The 23,770-nt window shown below is 38.1% G+C and overlaps 1 protein-coding gene across 1 annotated transcript in view; it reads right to left on the bottom strand.

Moving 5' to 3' along the window:
• The window catches only part of CCDC30 (coiled-coil domain containing 30), a 218,587-nt gene that overhangs the window by 108,141 nt on the left and 86,676 nt on the right, over nucleotides 1-23,770 (bottom strand). The window contains 1 exon segment of the mRNA XM_042782917.1: nucleotides 11,263-11,472. Coding sequence (XP_042638851.1) covers nucleotides 11,263-11,472 — 210 coding nt within the window.

Genomic DNA, 23,770 nt, shown 5'->3' with positions numbered 1-23,770 from the left:
AATTTTGGTCAATGACATGAGACAAAGTATATGTGAACTGCTGTATGAAAAGTGAATTTACTCTGTAAATCTTCACCCAAATCCTAAAAAAAAAAAAACAAAACTGGTTGATGTTCATCCATTTCAGACAGTGGCATATGATCAAAAACCAATGGTACTGAAGGAAGAAGTCAAAGGTACCCAGAAAGAACTGGCAAAAAACAAGGCTCCAGGAACTGACATAATACCAACTGAAATGTTGAACAAACGGATGCTGTGCTCGAGGCACTTACTAATCTATACCATCTAATTTGGAAGAGCTACCTGGCCAACTGACAGGAAAAGATCCATATTTCCAGCCATTCCAAAGAAAGACAATGCCACAGAAAGTGGAAATTATCAAACAACATCATTAATATCACACGCATGCAAAATTTTGCTAAAGATAATTCAAAAATGGTTGCAGTAGTACATTGACAGGGAACTTCCAGAAATGCAAGGTGGATTCAGAAGAGGACATGGAATAAGGGATTTCATTGCTGATGTCCAATGGATCTTGGCTGAGAGCGAAGAATACCAGAAAGATGTTTGTGTTTTATTGACTATACAAAAGCATTTGACTGTGTGGATCATAACAAATTATGAGGGACATGGAGAAGAATGGTAACTACAGAACACTTATTTGTGCTCATGAAGAAGCTATACATAGACCAAGAGACAGTCATTGAAAGAGAACAGGGGGATACTGCATGGTTTAAAATCAGGAAGGGCATGTGTTAGGGTTGTATACTTTCACCATATTTATTTAATCTGTATACTGAGTAAATAATTTGAGAAGCTGGACTACATGAAGGACATGGCGTCAGGATTACAGGAAGACTCATCAACAACCTGCGATATGAAGATGACACAGCTTCACTTGCTGAAAGTGAAAACAACCTGAAGCACTTACTGATGAAGATTAAAGACTACAATCTGCAGTATGGACTACACCTCAACATAAAGCAAAAGAAAATCCTCACAACTGGACCAATAAGCAGCATTACAATAAATGGAGAAAAGATCGAAGTTATCAAAGATTTCATATTTGGATCCACAATCAATATCCATGGAAGCAGCAGTCAAGAAATCAGATGTCATATTGCACTGGGCAAATTTGCTGCAAAAGACCTGTTCAAAGTGCTGAAGAGCAAAGAAGAGTTGATGCTCTTGAGTTGTGGTGTTGGCAAAGAATACTGAAAGAACCATAGACCATCAGAAGAACTAACAAATATCTCCTGGAAGAAATGCAGTTGGAATGCTCCTTGGAAGCAAAAATAGCCAGATTTCATCTCACCTACTTTGGTCATGTTGTTAGAAGGGATATCATGGAAAAGGGTATCATCCTTGGTAAAGTAGAGGGTCATCGAAAAAGGGGAAAGCCTTCAACAAGATGGACTGACACAGTGGCTGCAATGACGGGCTCAGGTACAGCAAGGTTTGTGAGGCTGGCAAAGGACCAGGCAGTGTTTCATTCTGTTGTACACAGGGGTCACTATGAGTCAGTGCCAACTCGACAGCACCTAACAACACAACAACAATGCTGGCTAAAGTTCAGATTTAAAAAGATGATAGTCTGGTTATTTTTTTTGTATCTCCTAAAGGTTATGTTGGAATTAAAATTCTTCAAAAGATACTACAAAGGCCAAACAAAACAATCTAGGGAGATTTAGCTAGTAAAAAAAATAGAACCACTAGTTCTCCAATATGTGACCTCTACTAACCCCTGTTAACAACAACTAACTCCTGTGCCTTCCTTTTAACAATATCTTACTTCAATAGTTTTAGATGAACCTTTTTTATAATAAAATGAAAAAATAAGTTTTTTGGGGAAGGATAATAAACTCCTCCAGACGTATAATCCAATTCTCTATTTGATACCCGTGGGCCTAAATTCCTTGCTCACCTCAAAACTTTAGAATAATTTCAGCTTTTCTATTACTGCAGAAAACTTTAAAAGTATTCCTATTCAGGTCATTACAAAATATGCATGTCCCTTGAAAAATAAATTGTCACTTATTTGCGACAATCTTTCACAAGTTTGGTGAATATGGATAAATCCTCAACAGCTGGAAGCAAAAGATAAAAATCCTTATAGATTTAAATGGTAGACTCAAACTCTGGACTACTAACACCAATGCCTTCCTTTTAATGATATCTTACTTCAATAGTTTTAGATGAAGCTTTTTCATAATAAAATGAAATAGTAAATTTTGGGGGAAAGGGTGATAAACTCCTCCAGCCATACAATCCACCATATAATCCAATTCTCTTTTGCAGACACAACCCATAAAAGAATGACTCGATGCATTTGTTAGAATTCCTAGATTATATAGTCTAATAAATTAAAACTAAAAATTTTTTAAAAAATTGATTGGGCTATCTACTTCTGTAGTGATACCACCTTGGATCCAACTCAATGGCAGTGAGTTTGGCTTTTTGTTTGTTTGTTTGTTTAAGTAAATATGTAACAAAACATTTGCCATCTCAACTATCTTGACAATACAGTACTCTTCCAGAGATTTATTTATTTATTTATGAATCTATAAGCAAGTTAAAGCACTTGGCTTTGAACCACCATCCACTCCAGGGGAAAAAGATGTGGCAGGTTGCTGATGTAAAAGTGTCAGCCTAGGAAGCCCCATGGGGTGGTTCTACTCTGTCCTATAGGGTCACTATGAGACAGAATCAATTTGAGGGCATTGGGTTTGGTTTTGATATAAGCAAATATTACTGAACAGATTGTATAGCTGTCCCCCATACACTTTTTTTTTTAGCATAAATTATAGTATCCTATCTACATTCATGTACCTTGCTTTTTTAAAACCAAACAAACAAAAACCACAATACACTTTGGTGATTTTCCTTAACACATGCACAAATAGAACTGTCAGTCTTCTTTGTCACAATTGCATACATTGCACTGTAAGAACATACCATAATTGATTTAGCTGACCTCCTATTGATGGACATTTTACATTGATCCCAGTCTTTTGGTATCACAGGCAATATCTGTAGAATAAATCACTAGATGTGGATTTTCTACGTCAAAGGTAATTTTTTTTTTTTTTTTTTTGCTAGATAATGCTAAACTGCCCTCCATAAGTACTGGACCAATTTAAACTTTTAATAGCAATGTGTGGCTAGATTCATGAATACTCAAACTCAAACTCACTGCCATTGAGTTGAATCTGACTCATAAAGACCGCTCTTTGGGTTTCCGAAGCAATATCTCTACAGGAGCAGATTGCCCAGTCTTCCTTCTGAGGAATGGCTGGTGAGTTTGAACTGCTAGCCTTCTGGTTAGTAGTCAAATGCCACAAGAGCTCCCAGATTCAAGAATAGTACCTTAAAATAAAGTATAATCTCTTACAAACCAAGTACTTATTGACGTATCTCCTAGCACCAGTAATAGTTTCTTTAAAGCCCTGGTAGAACTCAAAATACAATTCATGAATTTGAAAGAGAGCTACATAATGGTATTTTAGAATATGTTAGACTAAAAGTGTCATCTTAAAAAAATTGTTAAATTGTTATATAAATAAATATCCTTTTAAATTTGTTTTCTTATAACCCTTCTGTCACCTAAAATTGTGACTGGTATTTAACAGGTGCTCAATAAATATTTATTGAATTAATAAACTTGAGCAAGTCAGCTGTTCTGCTTCTAATGTATTCTTGACTCAACAATGAATCCTTTACAATAGTTTGTCACTAGATTCCCCAGAAATATTAAGTGATTAAAAGGAATGACAACCTCTTTCTAGTGGATGGAGAAGGTTTTTATGCATAAATCCAAAGCCCTGGCACCTAGGTCCCTGTAGAGCCCTATACACTGTGAGATACATGACAACTCAAGGACAAAGGCCAGCCATCTGAGGGAAGTTCCCATTTCCTGGAGTTGCTCCATTGATTTCTGCCTAGGAAGGTGTGGTAGTTCAGTTTGTGTGTCAACTTGGCTGGGCCTAGTTGAGTGGCTGGACAGCTGGATGTAGTATTACCCATGATGAGACTGGTAATCAACTCCATGGTGGAATCTACTGGGAGCAGCTGCCTAGGGATGTGGTCTGCTTCCTGTATATAAGGAGAAGCCTTGGGGAATGGTCTTTAGCTTATGACATGCTTGAATCCTGCATGTAGCTGTATTGTTGTTCAGCAGCCTGCCATGCTCTGCTGACCTTGGGACTTACAGTGGACTTGAATTAATGGCCTGCCATGTGGTTTAGTAACATTGGGACTGTGCCATTTTATTTGTCAACATTGGGCTTGTTAGCCTCAGCAGCCAGTAGCTGCTTGAGTGAAGAGATGCCTCTAGTTTCAGTGGGATGGAAGCAAGAGGCAGAGCTGAAGCCCAAGGTCGAGGAGCTTTCACACAGCCCCTAGAACCTGGCACTTTGAACTTGCACTTCTAGCCCACCAAACTGTAAGAGAATAAACTCCTGTTTGTTAAGGCCATCTCATTTGTGGTATATTCTTGTCAGAGCAGCACTAGCTAACCAGAACAGAAGGGTTCTTAAAGAGGCCCTGGTGGTGTAGTGGTTAAGGCATTTGGCTGCTAACCAAAGGGTTGGTGGTTTGAACCCATCAGCCATTGTGCAGAAGAAAAATGAGGCAGTCTGCTTCTGTAAAGATTTACAGACTTGAAAACCCAATGGGAGTTGCTATGAGTTGGAATCTACTTGATGGAAGTGAATTTTCTGGTGAGGGAGGTTCTTACTTAAAGATATTTAGTCTTAATTCCACAGATGAAAGTATTATTTCATTGACTTTTTTTTTTTTTTTAACCAAGCACTTACATGTCAACTTTTGAAACTGTCATCCAATTTCATAAAGAAAACATTTCCAATACATTCAAAGTCCACTCTGTGACCCTATTTGATTATCCTTTCCCTCTCCACCAGAGGAAACTAATATTCTAAGTAAATATCCTAAGTTCATAATTTCCTTGCCTTTTCTTTTAATACAGCCAGGGACCACAAAGTGGCAGGTTCCAAGTAGGAATTAAGTAAGGGGAGGGTGCAGAGGTTTCCAACAGCTAAGGGAGACAAACTTGTCTGTCAGTTTGTCATTCTGTGGGGCTTTTACATTGCTGTGAGGCTTGAGGCTGTGCCACTGGTGTTTCAGATGCCAGCAGAGTTGCACATGGTGCACAGGTTTCAGTGTAGCTTACAGACTAAGACAGACTAGGAAGGAGGAGGAGGCCATCCACTTCTCAAAAATTGGTCAGGGAAAACCTTAAGAATAGCAGAGAAACACCGTCTGATACATTACTGGGCAACTTTATGAATAGCTTGGAAACACTGTCTTACACAGTACAGGAAGATGAGCCCTTTGGGTCAGAAGGCACTCAAAATAGGACTGGGAAAGAGATGCCTCATCAGAGTAGAACCAACTTTAATGATATGGATAAAGTAAGTCTTTAAGGACCTCCATGTGTTGACATGGCATGACTCAAATTGAGGAGAAACACCAGCAAACATCCATTAACAGTCAGAACATGAAATGTACAAAGTATGGATCTAGGAAAATTAGAAGTTGTCAAAAATTAAATGGAATGCATAAAGATTTATATCTTAGGCATTAGTGAGCTGAAATGGATGAGTTTTGGGCATTTTGAATCAGACAACCATATGATCTACTATGCCGGGAATGACAAATTGAAGAGGAATGGCATGACATTCATCATCACAAAGAATATTTCAAGATCTGTCCTGAAGTACAATGCTGTCAGTGATAGGATAATATCCATACACCTACAAGGAAGACCTGTTAATACTACTATTATTCAAATTTACACACCAACCACCAAAGTCAAAGATGGGGCAATTGAAGATTTTCATCAACTTCTGCAGTCTGAAATTACTGAACATGCAATCAAGATGTGTTGCTTATCACTGGTGATTGGAATGCAAAAGTTGGAAACAAAGAAGAATCACCAGTAGCTGGAAAATTTGGCCTTGGTGACAGAAGTAACGCTGGAGATAGCATAATAGAATTTTGCAAGGCCAATGACTTATTAATTGCAAATACCTTTTTTCAACAACACAAAAAGCAGCTATACACATGGACTTCACCAGGTGGAACACACAGGAATCAGATTGACTACATCTGTGGCAAAAGGCAATGGAAAAGCTCAATATCTTCAGCCAAAACCAGGTCAGGAGCTGATTGTGGAAAAGACCATCAATCTGCTTGTATGCAAGTTCAACTTGAAGTTGAAGACAATTAAAACAAATCCACGGGAGCCAAAATATAACCTTGATTATTTCCCTCTTGAATTCAGAGACTATCTAAAGAAAAGATTTGATGCACTGAACACCAATGACTAAAAACCAGAATTGTGGGATGACATCAAGAGCATCATCCATGAAGAAAGCAAGAGGTCATTAAAAAGATGAGAAAGAAAGAAAAGACCAAAATGGATGTCAGAAGAGACTCTGAAACTTGTCCTTGAGTGAAGAGTAGCTAAAGCAAATGGAAGAACTGACAAGATAAAAGAGCTAAACAGAAGATTTCAAAGAGCAGCTCAAGCAGACAAAGCCAATTACTATAATGAAATGTGCAAAGACCTGGAGTTAGAAAACCAAAAGGGAAGAACACGTTTGGCATTTCTCAAGCTGAAAGAACTGAGGAAAAAATTTAATCCTCGAGTTGCAATATCAAAAGATTCTATGGAGCAAAATATTGAATGATGCAGGAAGCAACAAAAGAAGATGGAAGGAATACACAGAGTCAACTGTGCTAAAAAAAATGGGTGGGTCTTCATCCATTTCAGGAGGTGGCATATGTTTAAGAACCAGTGATACGGAAGGAAGAAGTTGAAGCTGCACTGAAAGAATTGGTGAAGAACAAGGCTCCAGGAATGACAGAATACCCATTCAGATGTTTCAACAAATGGATGGCCCACTGGAGGCACTCACTCAGTTATGGCAAGAGATGTGGAAGACAGCTACCTGGCCAACTGACTGGAAGAGATCCATATTTGCACCTTATTCAATCTGTATTCTGAAGAAAGTTGATCCCACAGAATGCGGAAATTATCAAACAATATCATTAATATCACAAGTAAAATCTTACTGAAGATAATTCAAAAACCGTTGCAGCAGTATATTAACAAACAACTTCCAGAAATGCAAGGTGGATTCAGAAGAGGACATGAAACAAGTGATATCATTGCTGATGTCAGATGGCTCTTGGCTCAAAGCAAAGAATACCAGAAAGATGTTTACTTGTGTTTTATTGACTATGCAAAAGCATTTGCTTGTGTGGATCATAACAAATTATGGGTAACTTTGAGAAGAATGGGAATTCCAGAGCACTTAATGTACTCATGAGGGACCTGTACATAGACCAGGAGGCTGTCATTCGAACAGAAAAAGGGAACACTACATGGTTTAAAATCAAGAAGGGAGTGCATCAGGGTTGTATTCTTTCACCATACTTATTCAATCTGTATGCTGAGCAAATAACCCAAGAAGCTGGACTATATGAAGTAGAATGTGGCATTGGGATTGGAGGAAGAATAATTAACAACTTGCAATACGCTGACAACACAACTTTGTTTGCTGAAAGTGAGGATGACTTGAAGTACTTACTGATGAAGATTGAAGAATACAGTCTGCAGTATGATTACATCTCAATATAAAGAAAACAAAAATCCTCACAACTGGTCCTATAAGCAACATTATGATAAATGGAGAAAAGATTGAAATTGTCAAAGACTCACATTGCTTGGTTCTACAATCAATACCAGTGGAAGCAGCCTTCAGGACATCAGACAACATATAGCACTGGGCAAATCAGCTGCAAAGGAACTCTTTCAAGTGCTGAAGAGCAAAGATGTCTCCTTGAGGACTAAGGTGTGCCTGACCCAAGCCATGGTATTTTCAATCACCTCATATGCATGTGAGAGCTGGACAATGAATAAGGAAAACCAAGGAGAATTGATGCTTTTGAGCTGTGGTGTTGGTGAAGAATGCTAAAAGTGCTGTGGACTGCTAAAAGAACTAACAGGTCTGTCCTGGAGGAAGTGCAGCCAGAATGCTCCTTGGAGGTGAGAATGGCCAGACTTTGTCTCACATACTTTGGTCATGTTATAAGAAGGGACCATTCCCTAGAGAAGGATGTCATGCTTGGTAAGGTGGAGGGTCGATGGAAGAGGGGAAGGCCCTCAATGAGATGGATTGACATGGTGGCAGCGGCGATGGGCTCAAGTATAGCAAGAATCATGGAGCTGGCTTAGGACCATGTGGTGTTTCGTTCTGCAGTGCATAGGATCGCTATGAGTCGGAGACAACTCGATGGCACCTAACAACAACAATCACTAAATGGCACAGTTTTTATATTGCACTATTTTAATCTTTATATCAATGGAATCGTACCACAATTTTGATGAATTGTTTATTCACCATTATATCAAACTATAGAATATACCTGTAGTTCATTCATTTTCATTGTTGTTTAAATATACAACAACTATACATCCATTCCCTTCTCAATGAACATTTGGGTTGTTTCCAGTTTTCTGCTACTTGGAACAATGCTACTATCAATATGCTTGTATTCATGTCTCCTGATGCATATATGCAGAAAAAGTTTCTCTAGCATTTATGCCTAATAGTAGATGTATTGGTTTGTATTATATGGACATCATTAACTAGAGAATGCCAAAGTATTTTCCAAAGTGTTTATATTTTTACTCTTTCAACTATAGTCAGTGTGTAAGAGTTCTTTTTTTTTATTGTGATTTGTGTGAAAATTTAAAGAGCAAATTCACTTTCCATACAGAAGTTCACATATACTCTGTCTCACGACATTGACTACAATTTACCACAATGCAACAGCTCCCCTCCCACTTCTTCCTGATAGTTGCCTCTTCCCTGTGTCCATCCCTCCATGCACTCTTTCTCCCTGAGCTGTCTCCCTGTGCATAAACAGCCCTTCCTTTTCCAAAGATTGTTCTCTCCAAGGAGTATATCTACCTCAGGTAAATGTTCAACTCATATGCCTGCCTTTTGTTTGGCTGGAAGCCACAGGTATGGGCTCAATTCCAGACCTGAAGGGCAGCTAGGGCCTATAGTCTCAGGGGTTCCACCAGCCTCTGTCAGACCAGCAAACATGGTTCCCCCCCCCCATTTTTTTTTCTTTCCAAATGATTTTGAGTTTTGTTTTACATTGTTCTCCCTCTCTATCCAGGATCTCCTACATAGACCCCCCTCCAAGTGGTTGACAGACACCATCTATGCAAAAGCATTTGCTTGTGTGGATCATAACAAATTATGGGTAACTTTGAGAAGAATGGGAATTCCAGAGCACTTAATTGTACTCATGAGGGAGCTGGACACCATCTAGTTCTTCTGGTCTCATAGTCATATGGCATCATATGGTGTACCAGTCACTAGGACTAATTCGTTCCATGAATCTTTGGTTTTATTCATTCTTCTTTGCTCTGGATGAGGAGAGACCCATCACTGCATCATTGCATCATTGCATCATCATTGCTTGCAAGCTTTTAAGATCCCAGTCACTACTTTCCAAATTAGGAGGTGGAACAATGTTTTGTGTAGTATATTATGCCAATTGAGCTTGATGTCCCCTGTGACTATGGTCCCAAGCCCACCAGTTCAACTACTTGGTCCATTTGAGTAGCTGACTGTGATCAAGAAGTGACTACAACTTTCCCTTGTCAGCTCTACTATACACCTGGGAATAATTACAGATCTTACAAATACACTTATAGGACCATTGTCTGCCAAATCTATACTTGGTCTTGGGTACACTCCCCTCTGCATAGATATACCTAATAGTTCAGCCTATCCACCCATCTATCCACCCATATACCCATGTTTGCCTTCACTGACAACGCAGTACTGTTTGTGCAAAATGGTTCATCTTTGTTGTCTGTACCTCCCATGTACCTCTCTCTGTCTTTCTCTTCCTCAACGGCATCATGTTGATCACTCACATTTGGTACATTGCCCTTCTCTTCACCCAAATCAATACTTATCTCTACCTATCTAACAGTGTTCCCTTCCCTCCCCACCCACCCCTGGTAACCAGCAAAGAAAATTTCCTTCCATATCTAAACCTTTCCTTGACTTTTACAATAATGGACTGATACAATATTTCTCCTTTTGTGATTGACTTATTTCACTCAGCATAACGTCCTCCAAGTTCATCCACGTTATGTGGTGTTTTGCCAATTCTATGTTATTCTTTAGGGTTGCATAGTATTCCATTGTGTGTATGTACTATAGTTTGGCTACCCATTCCTCAGTTGATGTATAAGAGTTCTTGTTGCACCAAATCACTGTCAATATTTAGCATTGTCTAAACTTAAATTTTATTTTACCAATCTCTACTACCAGTTTTACCATTTTTAAACAGTTTGGCCAATTATCTTTTGATGGAGTAGTAACATAAATATAGTGAAGTACATGTGTCTTAAGTATACAACTCAATGAAGTTTTACCTGTAAAAACACTTCCCAGACCAAGATAGAGAATACCTCCAACAGGACAGAAGGCTCCCTCCCAGCCAATACTCCTCACAAAGGTAACCACTATCCTGTAACCATACCTTAGTTTTATCTACTGTTGATCTTCATATAAATGGAACCACACACTACTAGCTCTTTTTTGCTACTTTAGCTCAACATCAGATTTTGAGATTACTGGGATTCCTGTCATTTACTTTTAATGTTTGCTTTATATTTATGTTTTGATGAAAGGATTTTTTTTCCTGTAAGGTCTGACTCTCAGACAAAGCTGCATATAAAATCCTGCAACTGTTGCATATTCCTGCCACCTGGTGTTTGGCCACCTAAAATGCAGGGACCATATTTCAAAATGGTTTTATTTCACAATACAAATTCTTCCTAAAAACTACAAAATAAGAATTATATAAACAGCCAACCCCATGAGAGGTGACTAAATCCTTTGAAATTTGAAAGCATGAAACAAAAGTGATACGGCCCCAGCCAGTTCCTTAATTTCACACTAATGCTTTAATGCAAGTTATTTTTAAGTTCATGCAGTATTGAAAAAATCACTCAGGATTTACTGGAACTGTAGGAGTAGTCAAAGACAAAAGAGAGGAAAGAAAATATAGGGTAAAGAAAACAATCTAGAATTCTATCAAGTTTGTGCCATATCTGCTTCTTAAACTCCTTAAGGAAACAGGATTTCAGTGGTGAGATCCAGTATGTTCTATTTGATACACATAGGCTTAAATGGGTATAATTACCTTTTTCTCTGCATCAGCAACTTTAGATCTCTCCTGAACCAGCTTTTCCTGTAGGTTGTTCTGTGATTTAATGCTCTGAGCCTGTTTAAGTATTTCCAGCTCCAGTTCCTTAATTTTCTGCTGACAGTGCTTCCATTCTGCTGTGAGGGAAGAGCACATCTTTGCACTGTCTAATAACTTCTGCTGGGCCTGTTTTAGTTCAATTTTTATCTAAAGAAGGAGAATAAATAAGAGTGATAAAAACATACATGAAATGCATGTAAATGTGAGCCAGAAAAAGCAGCTTCCAAAGGAAAGAATAAAATCCCCAAAGCTGACAAATACCAAAGTCACATGGCTGATTGCATCTCTAGTGCTGTCCCGTGTTAGTAAGGTTTGCCAAAGTCTACCTAGCCATAGGGCAGCCAGTCAAAAGATGTATCTCAAGAGTTTGTATGTACACATGGTCTAAGCATTTGCCATCTTTCTTTCAATCTACTCCAGGCTGGGTTTCATCCCCATTACTCAAAAAAAACTTTTTTTTTTCTTCTTTTTGCAAGGGTGCTACTGATCTCCCCGTTGTCTAGATACATTCAATGGACAACTAGGTTCTCAGTAGCATTCACTCTATCTTAGAAAGCTCTCCTCTCTTGGAAGCTATAATGCCATACTCTCCTGGTTTTTAATTACCTCTCTGCTCCTCCTTCTTGGTTTCCTTTGTAGATTCCTTTAATCTATCCAACTCCTAAATGTTACTGGACTATCCTAGGCCTTGAAAGCAGATCATTGTGTCTGTAGATTTATTGCCATGATTTAATGTACTATCTTTATGCCAATAACCACCAAAATAAAACTCCTTTATTCTGCTCATCTCTCTTAAATGGTTATTCTTTATGTCTTCTTAGGTGCCGTCAAGTTGTCTCCAACTCATAGTGACTCTATGCACAGCAGAATAAACATTGTCTGGTCCTGCGCCAGCTCCATGATACTTGCTATACTTGAGCCGATTACTGCAGCCATTGCATCAATCCATCTCATTGAAGGCCTTCCCCTCTTTCTTCGACCCTTCACCTTACCAACCATGACATCCTTCTCCAGGGAATGGTCCCTTCTGACAACATGACCAAAACAGGTGAGACGAACTCTGGTCATTCTCACTTCCATGGAGCATTCCAGCTGCATTTCTTCCAGGACAGATTTGTTAGCCCTTTTAGCAGTCCATGGTACTTTCAGCATTCTTCACCAGCACCACAACTCAAAACCATCAATTCTTCTTTGGTCTTCCTTATTCATCATCCAGCTCTCACATGCATATGAGGTGACTGAAAATGCCATGGCTTGTGTCAGGTGCATCTTAGTCCTCAAGGGGACATCTTTGCTCTTCAGCACTTGAAAGGGTTCCTTTGCAGCTGATTTGCCCAGTGCAATATGTCATCTGATATCCTAATTGCTGCTTCCATTGGCGTCAATTGTAGAACCAAGCAATGTGAAGTCTTGGACAACTTCAATCTTTTCTCCATTTATCATGATGCTGCTTATAGATTCAGTTGTGAGGATTTTTGTTTTCTTTATATTGATTGAGATGTAATCCATACTGCAGACTGTATTCTTTGATCTTCTTCATTAAGTGCTTCAAGTCATCCTCACAGCAAGCGAAGTTGTATTGTCAGCATATCTCAGGTTGTTAATGATTCTTCCTCTAATCCTGATGCCACGTTCTTCTTCATGTAGTCCAGCTTCTCTGATTATTTGTTCAGCATACAGATTGAGTAAGTATGGTGAAAATATAAAACCCTGATGCACTCCCTTCTTGATTTTAAACCATGCAGTGTCTCCATGTGCTGTTCGAATGACAGCCTCCTGGTCTACGTATGGGCTCCTCGTGAGTACAATTAAGTGTTCTGGAATTCCCATTCTTCTCCATGTTACCCATAATTTGTTGCGGTTCACATAATCAAATGCTTTTGCATAGTCAATAAAACAAAGTAAACATTTTTCTGGTATTCCTTGCTTTGAGTCAAGATCCATGTGACATCAGCAATGATATCCCTTGTTCCACATCCTTTTCTGAATCCACCTTGCATTTCTGGAAGTTCTCTGTCAACATATTGTTGCAACCATTTTTGAATTATGTTCAGTAAGATTTTACTTGCATGTGATATTAATGATATTGTTTGATAATTTCCACATTCTGTGGTATCACCTTTCTTTGGAATGGGTACAAATATGGATCTCTTCCAGTCAGTTGGCCAGGTAGCTGTCTTCCAAATCTCTTGGCATAGCTGAGTGAGTGCCTCCAGTGTGACATTTGTTTGTTGAAACATCTAAATGGGTATTCCGTCAATTCCTGGAGTCTTGTTTTTCGCCACTTCCTTCAATGCAGCTTCAACCTTTTCCTTCAATATCATTGGTTCTTGATCATATGTCACCCTCTGAAATGGATGAACATCAACCAATTCTTTTTGGTAGAGTGACTCTGTGTGTTCTTCTATCTTCTTTTCATATCTCCTGCATCACTCAATATTTTGCCCATAGAATCTTCCAATGCTGCACCTCCTGGCTTGAATTTTTTCCTTCAGTTCTTTCAGCTTTAAAAATGCCAAACATGTTGTTCCCTTTTGGTTCTCTATCTCCAGGTCTTTGCACATTTCATTATAATAATTGGCTTTGTCTTCTCAAGCTGCTCTTTGAAATCTTCTGTTCAGCTCTTTTACTCTGTCATTTCTTCCATTTGCTTTTGCTACTCTCCATTCAAAAGCAAGTTTCAGAGTCTCTTCTGATATCCATTTTGGTATTTTCTTCCTTTCCTGTCTTTTTAATCACTGTTTGCTTTCTTCATGGATGATGTTTTTTATGTCAACGCAGAATTCCTCTGGTTTTCAGCCATTGATGCATTGATGTTCAATGCATCAAATCTATTCTTTAGATAGTCTTTAGATATCAGGAGGGATATATTCAAGGTCGTATTTTGGCTCTCGTGGACTTGTTTTAATTGTCTTCAACTTCAAGGTAAACTTGCATATGAGCAGTTGATGCTCTGTTCCACAATCAGCTCCTGGCCTTGTTTTGGCTGAAGATATTGAGCTTTTCCATTGCCTCTTGCCACAGATGTAGTCAATCTGATTCCTCTGTGTTCCATCTGGTGAAGTCCACGTGTATAGCCACTGTTTGTGTTATTGAAAAAAGATATTTGCTATGAGTAAGTCACTGGTCTTGCAAAATCTATAATGCTGTCTCCAGCATTATTTCTGTCACCCAGGCCAAATTTCTCAACTACAGGTGATTCTTCTGTTTCCAACTTTTGCATTCCAGTCACCAGTGATAATTAACACATACTGATTGCATGGTTGGTCAATTTCAGACTGCAAAAGTTGATAAAAATCTTCAATTTCTTCCTCTTTGGCTTTGGTAGTTGGTGCCTAAATTTGTATAATAAACTGATCATCCTTATTGTTGTTGTGTTGTTGTTGTTATGTGCCGTCGAGTCAGACCCAACTCATAGCAACCCCTCCTTGGGTTTCCAAGGCCATAGCCTTGTATGCATATGGATATTATCCTATCACTGACAGCACTGTACTTCAGGACAGATCTTGAAACATTCTTTGTGATGATGAATGCCACGCCATTCCTCTTCAGTGCTGTCACTCTTGGCATATTAGATCATGTGGTTGTCTGATTCAAAATGGCTTAAACCAGTCCATTTCAGCCCACTAATCCCTAGGATATCAATCTTTATGTGTTCCATTTCATTTATGCCAATTCCTAATTTTCCTAGATTCACCCTTTGTACATCCCATGTTCTGATTATTAATGGATGTTTGCAGTTGTTTCTTCTGAATTTGAGTTGTGCCACATCGGCAAATGGAGATCCTAAAAGCTTTACTTTATCTGTATCATTAAGGTTGGTTCTCTGATGAGGCAGCTCTTTCCCAGTTTATTTTGAGTGCCTTTCAACCTAAGAGGCTTGTCTTCTGGTACTGTATCAGACAATGTTTCTGTGCTATTCATAAAGTTGTACAGTAAAGTTTCAGTCTATGTTTCTCTGCTATTCATAAGGTTTTCCCTAGCCAATTCTTTGAGAAGTGGATGGCCTCTTCCTTCTTCCAAGTCTGTCTCAGTCTGGAAGCTGCATTGAACCTGTGTACCATGTGCAACCCTGCTGGCTCCAGCCTCACAGCAACACAAAAGCCACCACAGTCTGACAAACTGCCAGACAAGTTCATCTCCCTTAGCTCTTCGAAACCTCTCCACTTGGCTTTCCCTCTTTCCTGCCTTTGGAGTGGGCGCTGTCTGTTTCCCTCCCCTTTTCTGGATCCTGCTGCGGTCCCATCGGCCCTGGTTTTTCCTTTATGTCTTACTACTTGCAATAAATAATACCAATATTCAACCTTCTGTTTAGGCCATTAACTTCAGAGTCATCATGAGCCAATTCCACATTCAGTTCATGCTGTCACTTTACTTCCACAACATCCCTTGCATCCATCTATTTGTGTTGTTTTTGCCACCAACCAAGTCTAGATCATCATTTCTAGCCTGGGCTATAACAAAAGCCTCTGTACCGTTCCTGCTACTTCCATTGTTGCTTTCTTCTAATCTATTCTCTACACTGTAGCCAAAGTTTTCTTTTTTGGGGGAGGGGGTTCAAACCATTTTACTGAGGGGTTTCTTAGGGGACAAGTGGGTGGGGATAATGAGTTCTGATAAACAGAGTCAAGCCAGGATCTTCTGGACCTCACAGCCACCAAAGAGCCAAAGTGTTCTTTTATAAACATAAACTGGACTACTGGACTCCCCTGTTCAAACTCTTTTAGTGGATTCCCATAATTTTGGATCACAACTGAGCTGTTTTCTTGGCTTTGTATAATCTTGTCCCTGTCTACCTCTTTAAAGCCATCTTTCATTCTTCCTTTTACTACTAAACTCCTGTCATGCTGATTTCTATTTAGAGTTTCCAACACACTAATGTTTTCCCATTATTCCCATGGCCAGGAACGCTTCCCATTTTCCCTCCTTAATGCATGCTTGGCTATTGTGTATTCTTCAGATCTTAGCTTAAATGTCATTTTGCCAGAGAAACTTTTCACGATTATTTAATATGAAAAAGTCTTCTTACTCTCAATATTACCACAGCACATTTATTTCCTTCAGAGCATTTACCACAATTAATAATTAAACATTTATTTACCTACTTGTTTATCATCCCTCTTTCTTGTTCTACATTCAAAAGAGCAGGGACCATGTGCTTTGTTCACTTCTCAATACCTAAGGCCTATTAAAGTGCCAGACAGTAAGTACTTAATATTTACTGAGCTAATCAATGAATAATATTCTAAAGAACATCATAACCTGGTGAATGCATATACTAGACAGGGATCATAGACCAAATACTTAGAATTTACTTTGTCCTCATGTAAAACAGAATTCTCTAGGTTCATACCTTTTCAACTGAATTAGTGGGGATTATAACTAAAAACCATCACTCATCTGTCACTTTACTGAGCCAACTACAGCAATTTGAAATTGATCAAACATGTAGCCAAGATGCATTAATAATTACTGGTGATTGAAATGTGGAAGGTGGAAACAAAAAAGAAGGATTAGTAGTTGGAAAATATGACTTTGGTGAACAGAAAGTTTGCCAGAGATTGCATGATGGAATTTTGCAAGACCAATGACTTTTTCATTCCAAATACCTTTTTTTTTAACAACATGATCAGTGACTATACACATGGACCTTGCCAGATAGAATACACAGGAATCAAGTCAACTACATCTGTGGAAAGAGACAATGGAGGAGCTCAATATCAGTCTGAACAAGGCCAGGACCCTATGGCAGAACAGACTCTCAATTGCTCATCTGCAAGTTCAAGTTGAAGCTTTAGAAAATTAAAACAAGTCCAGGAGAGCCAAAATACAACCTTGAGTATATCCTACCAGAGTTTAGAGTTCATCTCAAGGACAGGTTTGATACATTGAACATTAATGACTAAAGATCAGATGAGTTGTGTGTGTCCTTGTGACATCAAGCACAGCATACACGAAGAAACCAAAAGGTCATTAAAAAGACAGGAAAGAAAGAAAAGGTCAAAATGGATGTCAGAAGAGACTCTGAAACTTGCTTGAGTGTAAAATACCTAATGTGAGTGGAAGAAATGATTAAATAAAAGAGGTGAACATAAGATTTCAAGAAGAAAAAGTATTATAATGAAATGTGCAAAGAACTGGAATTAGAAAACAAAAAGAGAAGAATACACTCAGTATTTCTCAAGCTGAATGAACTGCAGAAATAATTCAAGACTTCAGTTGCAGTACTGAAGAATTCTATGGGCAAAAATTGAACAATACAGGAAGCATAAAAAGAAGATGGATGGAATACACAGAGTCACTGTACCAAAAGAACTGGTTGATGTTCAGCCATTTCAGGAGGTACCATATGATAAAGAACCAATGGTACTAAATGAAGAAGTCCAAGCTTCACTGAAGGTACTGATGAAAAATAAACCAAAGAAAACCCAAACTCATTGCCATCAAGTCAATTCTGACTCACAGCGACCCCCACTGCTTTTCTGAGGTGGTAAATCTTTACAGAAGTAGAATGCCCCATCTTCCTTACATAGAGTGGCTGGTGGATTGAACTGCCAACCTCTGGTTAACAGTCAAATGTACCTCCAGAGCTCCTTTGGTGACAAATAAGGCTCTAGCAATTCATGGAATACCAATTGAGATATTTCAACAAATGGATGCAAAGCTGGAAGCACTTTCTCATCTATGCCAAGAAATTTGGAAGACAGCTACTTAGTCAACTGACTGGAAGAGATCCATATTTGTTCCCATTCCAAGGAAAAGCAATCCAATAGAATGCAGAAATTATTGAACAATATCATTAATAACTAAATATCAGGTGAGTTGTGTGTGTCCTTGTGATATCAAGGACAAGGATAGCATACATGAAGAATTTTTGCTAAAGATAATTCAAAAATGGTTGTAGTAGTACATTGATAGGGAACTGTCAGAAATTCAAGCCAGATTCAAAAGAGGGTGTGGAATGATGACTAATCATTGCTGATGTCAGAAGGATCTTGGTTGAAAGCAGAGAATACCAGAAAGATGTTTATCTATGTTTTATTGACTATGCAAAGGCATTTGACTATGTAGATCATAACAAATTATGGATAACTGCGAAGAATTGGAATTCCAGAACACTTAATTGTGTTCATGTGGAACCTGTAAATAGACCAAAAAACAGCCCTTGAAACAGAACAAGGGGATATTACATGATTCAAAATCAGGAAAGGTATGCATCAGAGTTGTATCCTTTCACCATACTCACTCAATCTTTATGCTAAGCAAATAATCTCAGAAACTGCACTATATGAAAAAGAATGTGGCACCAAGATTGGAGAATGATTCAATTACAATCTGTCATATGCAGATGACACATTTGCTTGCTGAAAGTGAAGATGACTTGAAGCGTTTACTGATAAAGATCAAAGACTACAGTCTTCAGTATGGATTACACCTCAACATAAATAAAACAAGAATCCTCACAACTGGACCAACAAGCAACATCACAATAAAGGGAGAAAAGACTGAAGTTGTCAGGGATTTCATTTTACTTGGATCCACAATCAATGCCCATAGAAGCAGCAGTCATGAAAGCAAGTGACATATTGCACTGGACAAATCTTCTGCAAAATATTTCTTCCAAGTGTTAAAAAGCAAAGATGTCACTTGGAAGAGTAAGCTGAGCTTGAACCAAACCAAGGTATTTTCACAGTATTTTCTTTTTCCCTCATATCCATGTGAAAGCTGAGTAATGAATAAGTTAAACCAAAAAATAATTGATGCATCTGAATTGCAGTGTTGAGGAAAAGTACTGAAAATACCATGGACTGCCAGAACAATAAACAAATCTGTCTTAGAACAAGTATAGCTGAAATGTTCCTTAGAAGCGAGAATGGCCAGACTTGTCTCATGTACTTTGGCCATGTTGTCAGAAGGGACAGACCCTGGGAGAAGCACATCATGCTTGGTAAAGCAGAGGGTCAGCGTAAAAGGGAAAAACCCTCAACAAGATCAATTGACACAGTGGCTGCAAAGATGGGCTCAAGCATAGCGAAGATCGTGAGGATGGCAAAGGACCGGGCAGTGTTTCATTCTGTTGTACATGGTGTTGCTATGAGTTGAAGCAAAAACGATGGCACTTAATATAACATGCATGTGAAAGCTGGACAATATCAGGTAGCATAGTTCCTAAGGCACTTGACTGCTAACCAGAAGGCTGGCGGTTCAAACCTTTGGAAGAAAGGCTGGGCAATCTACTTCCGTAGTGATACCACCTCGGAAAACCAAGGAGGGGTCGCTATGAGTCAGGTCTGACTCAACTGCACATAACAACAACAACAACATGGACTGCTAGAAGAATGAACGAATCTTTCTTGGAGGAAGTACAGCCATAATGCTCCTTAGAAGCAAAGATGGCAAGACTTTGTCTCATGAACTCTGGACATGTTATCAGGAGAGACCAGTTCCTGGACAAGGACATGATGCTTGGTAAAGTAGAGGGTCAGTGAATTAGGAAGACCCTCAGTGAGACAGACTGACACAGTGGCTGCAACAACAGGCTCAAACATAGCAAAGATCATGAGGATGGTGCTGGACCTGGCAGTGATTTGTCTTATTGTACCTACGGGTTGCTATGAGTTGGAATCTACTCGATGGTACCTAACAACAACTTTAAACTTCTCCACTTGTGACTTCTGTATATTCATTAATCAGATTTTATCATGTGAATCTGAAAAAAAGTTAATTGTGTTCAGTCTCTCTGAGTATCAGTTTCTTCCTATGTAATATGGGGATAATAACTACTAATCTCATAGGATAGTTGCCAGGCTGCGTTATATAAGATAAAGCATCAAAAACAGAGTCAGACACATACAAAACTCCTAATAAACATTAACTGTTATTCAAGAATAACTAATAGAATTTCCACTGTAGCTGCAGTACAGAACTGAGATAGATGCTAACATAACGACTTCACATTTCTTAGGCTTATATGTCCATGAAGTAACCAAAACCAAACCAAACTCACTGCCAATGAGTAGAATCCAACTCATGGTGACCCCTCCTTGGGTTTCTGAGGTGGTATCGCTATGGAAGTAGATTGTCCAGTCTTCCTTCTGAGGAGTGCCTGGTGGGTTTGAACTGCCAGTCTTCTGGTTAGCAGCCAAATGCCTTAGGCACTATATTTTATTCCATTTTAGAGATCAAAAAACTGAGTCCCAGACATAGTAAGGAAATGATAGAACCAAGGTCTGAATACAGATCTCCTAATCTACTACTGTATATTTTCTTGTTATTGTTGTTGTTAGGTGTCATCAAGTCAGTTTTGACTCATAGCAGCCCAATGTACAACAGAACGAAACACTGCCCGGTCCTGTGCCATCCTCACAATCATTGATGTGTTTGAGCCCATTGCTGCAGCCACTGTGTCAGTTCACCTCCTGAGGGTCTTCCTGTCTATCACTGACCCTCTACTTCACCAAGCATGATGTCTTCCAATAACATGTCCAAAATACATGAGATGAAGTCTTAACATCCTCGTTTTTAAAGAACATTGTGGCTACAGTTCTTCCAAGACAACATCATAATTCAAATGCAAGAATTCTTCTTTGGTCTTCCTTATTCTTTTCCAGCTATCACATAAATATGAAGTGACTGAAAATATCATAGCTTGCATCAGGGGCTCCTTAGTCTTCAAAGTGACATCTTCATTTTTTTTTAACACTTCAAAGAGATCTTTTGCAGCAGATTTGCCCAATGCAACATGTCGTTTGATTTCTTGACTGCTTCTATGGGTGTTGATTGTGGCTCCAAGTCTAATGAATTCCTTGATGACTTCAATCTTTTCTCCATTTATCAAGATGTTGCTTATAGGTCCAGTTGTGAGGATTTTTGTTGTTGTCTTTATGTTGAGGAGTAATCGATACTAAAGGCTGTAGCCTCTGATCTTCACCTGTAAGTGCTTCAAGTCCTCGCTTTCAGAAAGCAAGCAAGGTTTGTGTCATCTGCATATTGTAGGTTGTTAATGAGTATTCCTCTAATCCTGATGCCATGTTATTTTTCATGTCATGCAGCTTCTTGAATTATTTGCTTAGCATACAGATTGAATAAGTAAGGTGAAAGGATTCAGTGCTGACATCTTCCCTGATTTTGTTCTGTGCTTCTTGGCCTAGCACAGGTTCCTCATGAGCACAATTATATGTTCTGGAATTCCCATTCTTCACAATGTTATCCATAATTTGTTATGATCCACACAGTTGAATGCTTCTGCATAGTCAATAAAACACAGATAAACATCTTTCTGCTATTCTCTGCTTTCAGCTAAGATCCTGCTGGTATCAGCAATGATATCCATCATTTCATATCCTCTTGTGAATCCAGCTTGAATTTCTGTCAGTGTACTGCTGTAACTCAATATTTTACTCCATTTAAATTGTGAAATACTTGTATTTATTATTCCTCTACCAAGAACATAACAACAACAACTACCAAGTATACAGTAAAGTAGATGAACAAAATTGAAAGTTAATTCTTTGAAAATTCTAATACAATGAATAAACTTCTATTGAGAGTGATCAAGGGAAAGCAAGAAAGCATTGGTAGCTAACATGAGGAAAGTAAAAAAAAAGATCCTTATTATTATTATTAAAAATTAATAAGAAGGCATGATGGATAACTTTATATAAAAATTTAAATTAAATGGAAATATTTCTAAACAAAAATAAAATATGTCATATTTGATAAAAGAAGAAATTTAAAAACTTGACTTCTCTTATAACTGTTAAGATAACTGAATTAGCAATTGAAAACTGTTCCATAAAGTAAACTCCAGAATCAGACTGCATCGAGGATGAGCTCTCCTAAATAACTGAGAAGAAATTATTGTAATCTTACAGAAACCCTTTCAGAATTATAAAAAGAGGTAGTATATTGTTCATCTTACTTTAAGAAGCTAAGGAAAACTCTGATACCAAAACCTGACAAGAATTTGACAAGAGAAAAAGACAGGCCAGTCTCATTCATGAACAAAGTTGTAAAGCTCTTTTCTTTTTTAATCAATTACAAATTTTAATTATGCTGTTGTAGTTGGGAACACAGCAAATACATACATCAATCCAAGTTTCTACATTTACACTTCAGTGGCATTGATTACATCATCAAGTTGTGAAAGCATTCTCACCCACCTTTTCTGAGTTGTATCTTTCCCATAAAATTATAAAGCTCTTAAAAAAAATAAATTAGCCAACCAAATCCAGTAATGTCCAGAAAAGGGAATTCATGAGGAAGTTGGGTTTAGCCCAGGAACACAAATTTAGGTTGACATTAGAACATAACGCTGTAGTTAATGTAATTCACTGCATTAACAGATTAAATAAGAAAAATCTTATATGCCATAAGATGCAGAAAAAGTACTTGATGAAATTCAATATGCATTCATCATAAAACATTGAGCAAACTAGGAGTAGAAAAAATCTCCTTAATGCAATAAAGAATATCTATAAGAAAAAATCTATAGAAACATACTTTTTGGTGAAAAAATGAGAGATTTTTTATTGAGTTTGGAAACGAGACAAGGATGCCCATTTTTACCTATTCTATTCAATATTTTACTAGAGATCTTACCTAGTGTATAGAACAAGAAAAAAGAAAGATAACATTTTTTGGAAAGGAAAAAAGGGAAGTATCTTCTATGTAGGAGATCCTGGATAAAGTGGGAGAATAATGTAGAACAAAACTCAAACTCATGTAAAAAAAAAAAAAGACCAGGTTTGCTGGTCTAATAAGAGCTTGATGGAACCTTCAGGTCTAGAATTGAACTCATGCCTGTAGTTTCCAGCGAAAGAAAAGACAGACATATGAGCTGAACATTTACATTAGGTAGATACACTCCTTGGAGGAAACAATCATGGGAGAATAGAAGGGCTGTGTATGCACAGGGAGACAGCTGCTGGGGGCAGGAGTGCATGAAGAGATGGACACAGGGAAGAGGTAACTATGGGGAGGGGGAAAAGTGGGAGGGGAGCTGTTGCATTGTGGTAAATTGTAGTCTATGTCATGAGACAAAGTGTATGTGAACTGCTGTATGGAAAGTGAAATTGCTCTGTAAACTTTCACACAAATCACTTTTAAAAAAAAGTATCCTTATTCTCAGATGATATGATTGCTTACATTAGAAATCCAAAATAATATATATAAGAATATGAGTACAACAAATTTTTTGAAAAAAAAAATCCTGTATATTGGCAATAGTTAGAAAACTAGATTTTTAAAAAATTGTCATTTATAATAGTATTGAAAGCAACAACACCTATCAATATATCCAACAAGATGTATGAGACCTCTACAGAGAAAACTACAATACTGACAGAAATTAGAGAAGACTTAGATAATATATATATATACATTAAAAAAAAATTCACTGCCATCGAGTTGGATCCGACTCATAGTGACCCCTCCTTGGGCTTCC

This window comes from Orycteropus afer, unplaced genomic scaffold (assembly GCF_000298275.1).
Source record: "Orycteropus afer afer isolate SDZICR_OR568_19922 unplaced genomic scaffold, OryAfe1.0 scaffold00510, whole genome shotgun sequence".
NCBI lineage: Eukaryota > Metazoa > Chordata > Mammalia > Tubulidentata > Orycteropodidae > Orycteropus > Orycteropus afer.
Note: the sequence above shows the minus strand (reverse complement) of the source record. Positions and strands in the feature narration are given on the sequence as shown.